Below are 13484 nucleotides of genomic sequence, written 5' to 3' on the forward strand. Positions count from 1 at the left end.
ATTCTGACGTAGCCATGTATTTGCAGATAGGAGTTGCTGGCTTCCACACTGTCAAAGGTACATGCAGCCTGAAGAATCCAATCCATTCATCTCCCACAAACACCCCAAAACTGCCCACGCTCCACAGAGGCCAAGTAGAACAGAGGAACCCCACCTGCTTTACCGGCAAGAAGGTGGAGGCTCACACCAGACCCTGCGCCCTGAGCACTGCCGCGGTGGGTGAAACGAGCACCTGTGGGCTCCGTCCTCCTAAACCAAGTCCTCTGGGACCCAGATTAATGTAGACCAGTCCCCGGGAGAACGGAGGCAAGTCACAGCTTCCAGCTCTGGGGTGTCTCTCCTAGAAACCGTGAGGCCCTCTCGGGAAACACAGGAAAGACGCCAGAGGCATCCGGAGAACAGCCCAAAGTGCTGCCTTTTGGTGACGCAGACAGTTCTGGATAAAACCTTCTCATCCAGGGGCCACCCCTGCCCTGCTATCCACCAAGGGCAGGAACCTGCAGGTGGAGAGGGACCTTCGTCCACCTGACGGGTGCAGCCGAGAGCCGTCCAGGACTCGGCGGGGGACACTGTGCTGCCACCCTAGGCCACAAAAACAGCCGGCCCGACGTGTTTCAGGATTCCCCACTTTCTGTATTTTAGAATGTACACGTGGTACAGAGACTGTGTGGCGCCTTAAGGCCCCACAGCAAACCAGACAAACGTGAACACTACGTGGGGAGACAGCCTCCCATCACCGAGACCTGGTTTGCTGGCCAAATGAACCTGCCATGAAGTTACTTTTAAACTCTGCTCTCTGGGCCTCCCTGCAAGTGCAGGTGAAGGACCACGAGGCTCTGCAAGGCTGAGACGTACCTCTCTGCCCTGTTACAACACATGGCCTGCAGCAAATGCCCCTTCACCAAGGCCCACGGCCACCTCACCCGTCCAGCTGGACCCCTGCCCGGCCCCGGCGCCCCCGCACCTGGTGGCTGGCCTGCGTCCCGCGCGCCTGCACGGTGGCCAGGCGGTCATAGTAGCGGGAGATGGGGTTGTCGTGCTCGATGCCCTTCTTGGCACAGCGCTGCTTGTAGATCTCCACCAGGGAGAGTGAGGACGGGTTGTCCTCCACCAGGCGCATCTGCGGGGACACGGCCACCACGCGCGGGACTGAGGAGAGAGGGGAGAGACGGGCAGATGAGAGCGGGGCCCACAGGCCAGCGCTGGGGCAGAGGTGCGGGCGAAGCCGGGACAGCCCGGTCACACGGCGCGGTGGCCTCAGCCCACGGCCTGAGGCTCCGTCTAGCGGGGCCAGAGCCCGAGCCGCCCGTGGCCTGCGTTTAAGGCACAGGCGACCAGGAAGGCCTCACTAGGCAACCTCACGAGAAGAGCAAGGAGGCCGTGCCGCCAAGTGCTCTGGAGCCGCGCGGCGCAGCTCTGAGCCAAGTCTGCCGGCCTGCGGGGCGGCGGCGGGCACACGCCGCCTCTGACTTCTAATCGAGAGTCGATTCGGTCTAACGCCAGTTAAAGCACGGCTACTGGCCCGTTGCCATGGCTTCAACCCATGAAGAAATTCCTACAGGACTCCAGGGGACGTACATGGACCACCATCTGGAGCTAACCAGGAGCTTGTTTCTTTGGAAGCAGCAAAGAACAACCAATTAGCACAGCTGGGACCAACACGGTAGATCACGTTACATACATGTGAAAATGCACACAGCTTTCTATAGACCTGTTTTTTTTTTAATATACTTCTTATTTTGGGGATGTTGAACTTAAGGGCAAGAGATCTTAGGTCAGAATAGGCTGGATCACAACTTGGCTAGCAGGAGAAAGTTCCATACAGGACCAGATAATATGCGTTGCAATGGGCTCCTAAACCGGGGGTTACTGCTGAAGTGTGACGACAGCTCCCTCCTCTGGGTGGGACTACCGGCAGCTCCCCCACACCCCTTACCACAGGCTCACGGTTCACCCACGACGACTCGGTTCCGGGAAGACCTCACTCGGGGCTGCTGGCTGCCGCCTGCCTGAGATTTCTGTGGCCGCCCGGGGCTCCTCGACTCCCAGGCAGCACCTCAGGCGGTGCCCACACAGTGCAGGCTGCGGCCCGGAGCAGATCCGAGACTGCACTTAAAAACTGCCACGTGCCGTGAGCACACGCCCAACAAGCCCTCTGCTCAGCCAGGCGTCGCCAGAGCCTGGGAAGGTTCCTGGGCAAGCGAAGAGGGCCGTGTGCACGGGCCCGGGGCCTCCTTCTCCAGACGAGTCCTCGTTAGGGCGCCCGTCCTGCGGGGAGGAGCCTCAGGCCCCGGGGTGGAGGCGTCCCCTCCCTCCAGGAGCCGGGCCCGTGCGGGCACCAGCGCTCAGCCTACGGCCTGCCCCCGCCTGGCGGGGCTCAGAGACGCGCAGCTGCTGACACAGACGGCACAGGGGGCCGGGCATCGCTGTGGAGCCCCGGGCAGCGCCGGTACCTGTGAAAAATAAGTGCCTCTTGGTGGTTTCCTTCCTCTTTTCCAAGCAGGGGTTGAGCAGGCGGAGCAGCTGCAGCACGCGCTCCTCCCGCCGCGACTCCGTCAGGCAGGCGTCGTTCATGACCAGGTACGGGTAGATCTTCCCGTTGTGCCCGCGGATGTACAGCCTCCTGGCGGCCGTGTTGTGCTTCTGCACGATCTCCACCCGGGGCATAAACCTGCCGGGAGCAGCGGACAATCAGACGCCAACGCCCCGAGCCCCAGCTTCCAACCCTTTCCTTTGAGAAGATGAGCTCTACAGAAACAGCTGTCAGAACCGTCCTGCAAAACAGACTGTACGACAGCGGTGGTTTGTCACTTACACCCCACCTCACTGCGACAAGGTACAGGGCGTGCCACAGTATCGGAGGGAAAACGAGAGGAGGAAGAGAAGGCGGAGCTGGAAGTTTCAAACAGGCACGCCGAGGGTCCAGCCTCAGCAGCCAGAGACGGGCGCTAACCGGCCCAGAGGGGTCCAGCAGCCACGAGGGCGCGGGCCCCACTGGCTGGCGCTGGGGCAGAGGAACAGGTGCCCGAGGAGCGAGCGTGGGCCGTGGGCCCGAGCACGCTGACGGCAGGAGAGGGAGGGGGCGGCCAGGATGGGTCAGGTTTAGAGGAAACACCTGACCATTAAGGGTCGCCCCTTCACAGCTCACTTTACATTTTAAATGAGATGCAACTTGCTTTGCTCTGGTAAATTTGACCATTGTCTGATTCTTTTGAATCCTGTGCTTTAAGAGTTTACAGAAGACTGTGAAACTATACTTTGTCAAGTTCCACGGGGATTCAGAAAGGGTTCTTTTGAGAGCAAACACAAGCTTGACTCAAACAAGACACTGAAGCCAGTGGTTAGACCAGACCCTTTAAAGGTACTCATATCCTAGAGCAACACTGTGTCCTCTCCCGTTTCGGGGGAAGGAGTGCAGAGGGGAGGGAATTACAGTGTGACCCGCTGGCCAGGTCTGCCTGGGGGTCTGCTGGGGAAGGTTTTGGTGATCCCGGGCCAGGTCAGGCTCACTCACCGAGCGATCTTGATGTAGTAATGTGTTGGCTTTGGCATCAGAAATTCCCCAGGAATTTCTACCTCAGCTGTCTGCGCTGAGAAATTGCTCAAAAACCGGCACTTTTCTTCTATGAGGAAGAATTTTGGAAGTTGCTTGGTTTTAGCCTCCAGAATTTTGATCCACTTTTTCAGTTTAGAAATAAGATTATGAAGCTTCATGGAACCTGGAACACTGAAGTCAAAATCTGCAAAATAAAATATGATTAGAAACATTTTTAGTCTCTGGGCTATTTCTTTTCTTTTTTTTTTTTTTTAATTAATTTATTTATTTTTGGCTGCATTGATTCTTCGTTGCTGCGCGCAGGCTTTCTCTAGTTGCGGTGCCCGGGCTTCTCATTGGGGTGGCTTCTCTTGTTGAAGAGCACGGGCTCTAAGCACGCGGGCTCTACAGCGCAGGCTCAGTAGTTGTGGCTCACAGGCTCTAGAGCGCAGGCTCAGTAGTTGTGGCGCACGGGCTTAGTTGCTCTGTGACATGTGGGATCTTCTGGGAGCAGGGCTCAAACCCATATCCCCTGCACTGGCAGGCGGACTCTCAACCACTGCGCCACCAGGGAAGTCCCCGGGCTATTTCTAATTCACTACAAAAACCGCAGCTCAAGCACCTCCCAGGTAGGAAACAGACACACCTCGCATCTAGTCTGCAGCAAAGCACTGTGAGTCACAGGACGGATATAAACAGCACGGACCCTCAAGGATTAAGTTAAACAAGGTAGCACGCATTAAGGCCCTCAGCACAGCACGCGGCTACTCCAGCAGTTCTAATCATCAGGCCCACGTGTGACCTCAACTGTGTACAGGGTCATCAGTTTTATGAAAATCAATGTACTTTTTTAAAAAAAATTACATTTATTTATTTTTGGCTGCGTTGGGTCTTTGTTGCTGCACACAGGCTTTCTCTAGTTGCAGCGAGAGGGGGCTACTCTTCGTCGCAGTGCACGGGTTTCTCACTGCGGTGGCTTCTCTTGTTGTGGAGCATGGGCTCCAGACGTGCTGGCTTCAGTAGTTGTGGCACGCTGGCTTCAGTAGTTGTGGCACGCAGGCTCAGTAGTTGTGGCGCACGGGCTTAGCTGCTCCGCGGCATGTGGGATCTTCCCGGACCAGGGCTCAAACCCGTGTCCCCTGCATTGGCAGGCGGATTCTTAGCCACTGTGCCACCAGGGAAGCCCCTGAAAGTCAATGTACTTTTATTGTGTGGGTTTTTTTCCACAGCATTTCTCTGGTTTCCCTTTAACTCTAGCAAGACTTCACACAAGCAGGTGGCTGGAGAGGTCCCCATGCACCAACACGAGGAGGCAGGTTTCCACCCAGGCTCCGCTGCAGAGCTACGGCAGGGGCCACCCAGCCAGGACGCAGGCAGCTGCACACAGGGGCTGCTCCTTCTCAGCTCTGGTTCAGGAAGGTGTTACCAAGCTCAGGCCTGACATTCATGTAATGGATTTTTGTTTGTTACTTTTCGTTAACTTTTATTTTGAAATGAATATAGATTCACAGGAGTACAAAGAAATGTACAGGGAGGGCCACACACCCCTTTCCGAAACCAAGGCATTGGCATAACCCCCAGGGCTGATTCAGATACCTGTCCTGTGCATGTGCACGCGTGCACGTGTGTGTCCGTGAGATGCCATGTAGGGAGCGCCAAACCAGCACCGTGACCAAGATACTCGCCGTCCATCACCACAGACGCCCCGATGCCTCTCAGAGCCACAGCCACCTCCTCCCCGCATCCCTGACGCCTGGCTACCACTACTCTGGTCTCCAGCTTGATTATTATGGTATTTCACAAGTGTTTCATAATTAAGCAGCGTGCAGCAGGAATCCTTTTGAGACTGGCTTTTTGCAGTCACCGTAATTTCTTTGAGGTTCGTCTAAGTTGCTGTTAACTCCTCTTTATTTGCTTTATATGAGTATGGAAATACCACACGTTGTGTATCCATTCTCCTTAGAGGGGCATTTAGGTGGACTTCAGTTTGGAGCTATTACAAATAAAGTGGCTATCAACACTCGAGTATAAGTTTTTGCTTGTAAGTAAGTCTCCTCTGGGATAAATTTAATGTACTGTTTTGAACCTCCTTCTACCTCCTTACAGACTTGGAGCTAGCAGCCAATGCATGCAGTGTTGCTGGAGATGGTGGGACAACTCTCCTCCACTCTCTAGACCAGAACCCAGCGCTAAACCCAGAGACGGTCCTCCCTGGGGGCACATGACGAGAGGCGCTGGACAGCTCTTGATTTAAGTGTCTGAAACTCGCTACACTTTGTGGTGGGTCAGAGCCTCATAGCTGTCCTCCTTTCAAGTTTCAGTGTTTGTCATTTTTTTCACATCAGAATCCGGATGATTTGTTCCACTTCTAATTCTCTATTTCAGACCACATTTGATTTAATGATCTGGACATTTTAAGATAAAGATACACTAAATATCACTTCTTTGAAGTAACATATGATGGCTTCCATGAAACTTTCATCTCGGACTCTTCCTTTTTCCGAGGATGACAGACCACACAAGCACGAGCTCCAGGGGATGCAGCCGTGCCTGTGCGCACACTGGGGGGACGAGGGTCCCTACGACAGATGAGGATTTGGGCTGAGGGAGACCGGACCGCTCACCTCAGATCATGCAGAAAGAGGTGGGGCTCCTGTGGGTCTAGGGAAATGCGTGAACCTGAACTGGGGACAGGATTAGAAACACAACCTCCTTTTCATCTTGCCACCAGAATCCACTACAGGCCTGAACCTTACCTGTCACCTCGGGCCCTGCACCGTTGGGTCTTACTGCCTCACCTTACCCTGTTGCGTTTTCCCATGAAAACCAAGCAGAAGGAGGGACGGGGGAGCAGAAGCAGGTCTGTCCTAAAACCCTGTGTCTAACCTGACGGGGAGCCCGGTGCTCTGGCCCTGAAACCTCGACCTTTCTCCGGAGGGAAGGACATGCAGCCCCAGGCGGGGAACGTCAGTTTCCTTGTGATCCAGTCTGTATTTTAAACACAGTCTAACCAGCTCGCCCGGTACTGTGCTCATGAAAACGAACGGATGTGGTTAACTTAGATGTTAAGACCAAGGAAAAACGCTGAGTGGGAGCTCCCTTGGATCAGGACTCACCGGTTGTGAACTGGCCCTTCAGCTTCTGGAAGACAGGGTCCTGCGCGGTGGCCTGTGCGCGCCGGGCCAGGGACTCGGAGGCCGCGCTGGAGAACATGGTCGAGACGTTGGACACGTTCTCCAGGCCCACCCCGAACGTGCTCACCAGCTTCTTGACGAAGTTGAGAGTATGGGGCGTAATCTTGGCATCCGACACTGCTCCGCTTTTCTCAAATGCGACAGAGTAGCATTTCGCCAGGCCCTGCTGGAGCTGCCTGAGAACCTGGGGGAAAGAGACCCAAGGCAGCTCGCACAACAGAGCTCTCCATTCAAGCAACCCACCCACCAACCAAAAAGCACCTGCCCCGCCCACCCGGCCCCACCACCGACACCTGGCGCACAGCAGGCGTCAGCACCAGACTGTGCGGAACCGGGGGGCCGCCCGGACACTCATGCCATGAGCTGTGTTGTTAACAATGAGAAGCAACTGTCCTGAACATTAAAAAAAAAAAGACCCAAGACCCCACTTTTTGCATCATACACATACCTTTCTGTTGAGCAACCAAGGAAAAAAACCTATTTTCAGATCACTTCAGTGTACTCTGCACACACACAAAATAACACAGTACTAACGAGAGGCCTCGTGGCCAACCAGACAAATATCTGGGCAACAAAGGCTGATTATTCTATCACCGCCACTAAGGCTGTGGCCTGAGAACCAGCTCCCAGCTCCTGGAGACGAGTGGCCGGTGAGTGACCCCTGCCCACACCACCGCAGCTCCCTGGTCAGTGGTGGCATTTCAGTGATTAAGCTCATACACGTGAACAAAATAAGCATTTTAAGGCCAGAAATGGCTTTCTCAATCTCATCTTCTTTTGAAGTCTTCTACTTCCAATATTAAGGCAGCACTAGCGTACAGACATTAAGTATCTGCTGTTCCACCGTTCAATCCAACAACAAACATACACACAACCAGGCAGGGAGTCTCAAGAGAACACAGCCATGAAAGCATTCCAAATGATCCATCCCCTCCGCAGGATGCCAGCACCCCCGAGACCACATCACGTACCTCCTCGTGCCAGTTTTCCCGGAACCAGACCATCTGATCGACGATGCCTTCCAGGGAAGACAGCAGGGTCGGGTGCAGCTCCCGCTGCATGTGCATGATTCGGCTGCAGCGCCACATGGGGGCCGTGGCTCTTATGGGCCCTGGATCTGATGCAGAATGGGACTGGTTACCCACTGAACTTGGCTGCTGCTGTCCAGAATCTGAGAGCAACACACACAACGCCAATGTCAGCGCCAAACTGACCGATGGGAGAGTCGGTGCTCTAAGGACCCACCGGCCAAAGGAACGCTGGTTCCTGCCGGCGTGGGACACATCCCGGGGCACTTCCCAGGGGCTGTGTGGGAGGCGCCCTGGCTCTAAGGAGAGGGCACTGCAGAGAGCGCGGCCCCTACAACTGGGCTTGCAGTGGTTCCAGAAGGCGTATGTGTTGAGAGAGAAAGCAGGTATGGCAGCACGTAACTGGTGGGTCTGCGTGAGGGTGTGCAGGCTTCACTGGACTCTCTAACTTCAGTGGAAGTTTGAACATTTTTTTAAATGTCTGGCAGAACATTTCAAAATTCATTCCTTGTATTACAGCTCAGAGAATCTAGAAGTAGTTAACAAGTCAGCCTACATGTTTTCATCTAGGTAAGCCAAACCACATGTATAAAATGACATCTTTGAAAAATACAGTCACTTGCTATATAAGAAATATGTTGTAGGGACTTTCCTGGTGGCGCAGTGGTTAAGAATCCACCTGCCAATGCAGAGGACACGCGTTTGAGCCCTGGTCCGGGAAGATCCCACATGCCGCGGAGCCCGTGCGCCACAACTACTGAGCCTGTGCTCTAGAGACCGCGAGCCACAACTACTGAGCCTGTGTGCCACAACTACTGAAGCCTGCATGCCTAGAGCCCGTGCTCTGCAACAAGAGAAGCACCGCAATGAGAAGACTGCACACTGCAAAGAAGAGTAGCCCCCGCTCGCCGCAACTAGAGAAGGCCCGCGCGTAGCAATGAAGTCCCAATGCAGCCAAAAATAAATAAATAAATATATTTTTAAAAAAAGAAAAAAGAAATACGTTGTAGAACCCCCTTTGCTCATTTTTTTAGCTTCATCTCTCTTAGAATAAAAAAATCTTAACTTTCGAATGACCAAAACATGAATCTACCCAGGTACCCAGGAGGTTGGAGCTAACACGCTGTGCGGTCCTCATCCACCCCGTGCAGGACCAGGAGATGCTGCCACCGTCCAGTGGGTGGAGTCACCTTCCTAGAAAGACTCTGGCCCCGCAGCATAAATGTCTACATATTAAAAACGTGGTGAAGCAAGTAAACGTGGTGTTTACAAAGCACCATGCTTAGTGGGTAACTGAAACCATTAAATTACTTCTTTACACACCAGAGCTATTCAATATAGATTAAAAACCTCTATTTTGAGTACGTTTTTACATTTGGTGAGATTGATTTCTATGCTGATTCCCCTGACAGCTGAAGATATTCCTTATAACACCGTAACTGACGTTTACACTGTTTACCAGGATGCATTTATAACTAATGGGGCAAGTTCAGCTTTATAATTATCTGTACCTAAAAATTTCATGTAATTTTTTCTACTTAGGGATCAAATCACTCAGGTAGATGAATACCCTATTACACTGCGGCGAAGGAAAACCAGAAACTTCACTGGGAGATCAGGTTTTATCTTCCAGACCCAGTGTCCTCTCAGGGACTAAACACAAGACCGGCCCACATGCTGGAAAGGAGCTGCAAGCGAGCATGTGTCCGCGGCAGTGGGGGCCTGGCCACTGCACCCCCCGGAGACGTACCGCTCTTGTAGCGCTCCCGCTGTTCTATCTTCAGGGTCAGGTACAGGGTCCGGATGGGAAAGTAGACGGCTTGGGGATACACTCGTCCAACCTGCTCCGAGACAGTTAATCATGAGTGGGACGCTGGCCTGGCACTTGGCCACACCACCGACCTAATACACATGAGGTCGGATTAAACAGCAAGTCAAACATCTAGTTTAGCTTTAAAAGATCCAAGAAAGAGCAACATGGTGTATTTCATCAGTTCTGCCCCAAGACTACTGATGACAGAGGGAAACCACACTTTCATTTGATTCAGTTAATATGAGGATGACAAACACTCAAGTCCCTGGATCTCACTCGGGCCAATGACAGGAAAACACAAAATGACACCAGTCTTTATTCAGCGGGAACTGTGAGCTGATTCTAGCTAACTGACAACAAGGCTCACTAGCGAGTAACTTCACTCTGCAAAACTGCAGGAAGGAGGAGACTGAACTTTTTCTCTTTAAGGTAAGACATGCCGGTTTTACCAAATTGGGGTTATATGGCTCCTTCAAAAGGGCTGAGCAGACGTCACCCAGCTCTGCCACAGGGTGGCTGGCTAACGTACATTAAGAGACATTCAATGAATGACGATACCAAATAAAGGGAACCTACACCTTGACAGATCAACTCCAAGCGAAATACCAGTCAGTACCCAGGAACACAGCTGCAAGCTCTCAAGGGAAAAATAAAACCACTTCTGGGTACCGTGTAGATGATGCACCACATGTGAAGAACAGACAGAACGATGAACAAGTAGCATGTCCCCAAATGCTTGGTTATGACGCTGTTCACATGTGAAAAATTATATATATGACTCTGTAATTTTATAAGAAGCAGCACAGTCAAAGGCACTCTATCCCAGACCGACTGTATCCAAATCTCTATTGTTCAGGCCCTTCCCCTCTCGGTCTTTTTGCAGGAGAGGGACAATCTGGAGCCACTCTCAAATAAGGGTCATGAAAGCCCTTCTACAGGACCCCGGGCCCCAGTCTGTCCGACTCCCCAAGCCCACCCAGTGCACACAACTTGCAGCCTCGGCAGCTGCGGCTGAACAACTAACTGTAGAGAGGGCAATCAACACCACAACTGGGCTGAGTGTTCTTCCGAAGGGAAGCTCTGAAGAGCGACTGGCACACGATGGGATGTCAGCCGTGAAGTATCAACCAGACACACACTCACCGTGGGTAACTGTGAGTCCTCACTAGTGACCTTGCATTTTAAGAGAATGTTTATTTTACGTGTATCTTATGTGGCAACACGTTCAAGGAAAGAAATGACCATTTTAATACTGTAACTCTAGCAGATTATTCCATGCCAACCCTGATATACTCTTCAATCACTTTCAATTGTGCTTTATATCAAGTGATATCTAATTGTGTACATCTTCCCATCTCTCTTTGAGCATGCGCATTTCCTTCCTGGAAAAAAAAAGGATGTGAAATGAAGACAATTTTTTTGTGACCAAAGATGCCTTGCTATTCCCACCTGGCTAATCAGGTTCAAAAGCAGCTTTCCCTCGGAGCCAACCAGACAGGTGAGCAGCTGTGGGATCCAGGCCAGCCACTGGATGGGTGGCACACCGACGCAGTACTTGTCGACGGCATCTGCCAAAGTATTTTTGTCATCATCAAAACTCAAGAGCCACAGCACCTAAGACAGAAGGGAAAATTCTAGAGTTGAATGAAAATTCTAAGGCTCTGATCAAGTGACCTTTCCCCCCACATTAAAATACCATATAGAGTAACTTCACTGGCATTGTGGGAAAATATCTATAAAAGGCCCAACAATATTGCTAAACCTAAACATGAATCTTATAAATAAAACTGAAAATTTACATATAGCTTTCATCCAGATTTAGCTTTAATGCCCACTAGTAACTGACCCAATCGGCTGGCTAGTGGTGGCCAGTGTGACCCCAAGGGGTGTCAGCCTGCTACTCCACACCTGCAATCTCCCCAGAACAAAATGGGCTTCTGCTAAAGATCTCAGGTGACAACCACCCTAGTATCAGGTAGGCCCCGTGCTGGCAGCCTGGTGTCCAGGGACGTCTGAAACAATTACATCTAAAAATAAGCAAAGCTGGAGTCAAGACAGTGAGGTGGTTTCTTGGTGTGACTACAGTCAGTTTGTTTCTATAGTCGGCTTTAACTACTAGGTGCTGATGTTCAACCCAAATTTTTGATGTTAAATCAAGGAATTCTAAAAACTCCTAACCTTTAATGGACAAAACAGAAAAGCAGAACTTATTCTTAAGTTTCTGCAAGAATGGAGTCTGGGTTGTATTGATGCGTTTCCCGGGAGGGCTGAGAAGGCTCAATACTGCGGAGGACACTTGGGCTCAAGCGGCCCCCTGTTGGGCCCAGGTCAATACCGGCCTTGTGCCCGGCACTGTACTGGGGGCCCCGCGGATGACAATGCAGGTGACTGCGACCTCACCCTGCAGTGTGTGCAGAAACCAGGGGATTCAACGTCACCTGTGACTAGAGCTGACCGGCTCCGTGACTGTGTGCACGGTCCCTGCAGGTGAGAGATCAGAATCTAACAGGTGTCTAGCAGGTAAGCTCTCTGGGCAGACCCCTCAGCAGTCTGCAGGAATCTTTGTCCAATGTGAGGTCCCACAGCAAACACTGGACTTGAGTCCTAAGACCCAGACTCTAGGCTCAGTTTTGCTGCTTAGAAGTCCTTTGACTCCAGGTATGTCCAGGCCTCCATTTTTCAGCTTGAAGTAGAACTGTGGACTATACTTCAAAAGGTGAAGGGAAATGAGAGGTAAGGCATGAAGAAATGCCTCATGCCCAGCACAGATCAGTAAGTCGCTGAATTTTCATCTAAACTTAAAGGCTACTTACTGGGTGGTCTTTGGTCAAAGCTAATTCTTTCAGTCTCACCTTGGCTAAGTATTTTCTTGATTTGCTCTCATTCTGATGCCGGCACGCATGCAGGTAACAGGTAATGGCAGACACTCCAAGATGCAGCTGCCGCTCCTTCACAAAGATATTTTCCAGGTAATCGCCCCACATGGCCCAAGCTTTCACCAGCACATCGTGCATTTGCACAGCTGCAGAAAAGGCTTTGTTTGCTTCCTCAGACCTGTGAAGACACAAAATCAAAACAAATTTTTTTAGGTGAACATCATTTAATATAAAATCAACCATTTTAAAGTGAATAGTTCCATGGCATTTGGTACCTTTAAAATGTTGTGCAACTGCCACCTCTATGTAGGCCACAAACATTTTCATCACCCCAGAAAACCCTGACCCATGAAGCAGTCACTCTCCAATTCCCCCAACCTCCAGCCCTGGTGACCACTGACCTGCTTTCTGTCTCTATGGATTTATCTACTCTGCACATTTCTTATTAATGGAATCATACATTGTAATTTTTTGTCTGGATTCTTTCAATCAGCATTGTGTTTTTGAGGTTCATCCACGCTATAGTACATGTTAACACTTCACTCCTCTTTAGGCTGAATACTATTCCAATGTCTGTATACACCACATCTTGTTTATCCATTCACTTGAGTTGTTTCGATATTCTGACCATAGTAAACAGTGCTGCTGTGAGCCTTCATGAACAACTACCCGCTTGAGTTCCTGTTTTCAACACTTTTGGGAAAATACCTAGGAGTGGAGTTGCTGGGCCATATGATAATTTTTTTGTTTAGTTTTTTGAGGACCTGCCATACTGTTTTCCAGTTGACTGACCCCTGCTCTAAAGCAAGAATCATCTCCATAAAAGCAATCAACTCTGGGGGCTTTCCTGGTGGCGCAGTGGTTAGGAACCCGCCTGCCAATGCAGGGGACACAGGTTTGAGCCCTGGTCCGGGGGGATCCCACATGTCTGTGCACCTAGAGCCTGTGCTGTGCAACAAGAGAGGCCACCACAATGAGAAGCCCACGCACCACAATGAAAAGTAGCCCCCGCTTGCCGCAAATAGAGAAAAACCCGCA

The 13484-nt window shown here is 51.5% G+C and overlaps 1 protein-coding gene across 8 annotated transcripts in view; it reads right to left on the reverse strand.

Annotated features, from left to right (window-relative positions):
- The window catches only part of LOC118880656 (transformation/transcription domain associated protein), a 112618-nt gene that overhangs the window by 12261 nt on the left and 86873 nt on the right, over nt 1-13484 (reverse strand). For 5 of the 8 annotated variants that reach the window (XM_036824402.1, XM_036824401.1, XM_036824409.1 and 2 more), the window contains 8 exons: nt 12423-12624; nt 11020-11184; nt 9508-9598; nt 7701-7900; nt 6652-6913; nt 3515-3740; nt 2454-2671; nt 965-1149 (listed from right to left, as the gene is read on the reverse strand). In XM_036824402.1, the coding sequence (XP_036680297.1) occupies nt 965-1149; nt 2454-2671; nt 3515-3740; nt 6652-6913; nt 7701-7900; nt 9508-9598; nt 11020-11184; nt 12423-12624 (1549 nt within the window). The remainder of the gene's footprint in view (nt 1-964; nt 1150-2453; nt 2672-3514; nt 3741-6651; nt 6914-7700; nt 7901-9507; nt 9599-11019; nt 11185-12422; nt 12625-13484) is intronic. The other 3 variants (XM_036824405.1, XM_036824408.1, XM_036824407.1) reach the window with 1 other exon arrangement.

This window comes from Balaenoptera musculus, chromosome 15 (assembly GCF_009873245.2).
Source record: "Balaenoptera musculus isolate JJ_BM4_2016_0621 chromosome 15, mBalMus1.pri.v3, whole genome shotgun sequence".
Lineage (NCBI taxonomy): Eukaryota > Metazoa > Chordata > Mammalia > Artiodactyla > Balaenopteridae > Balaenoptera > Balaenoptera musculus.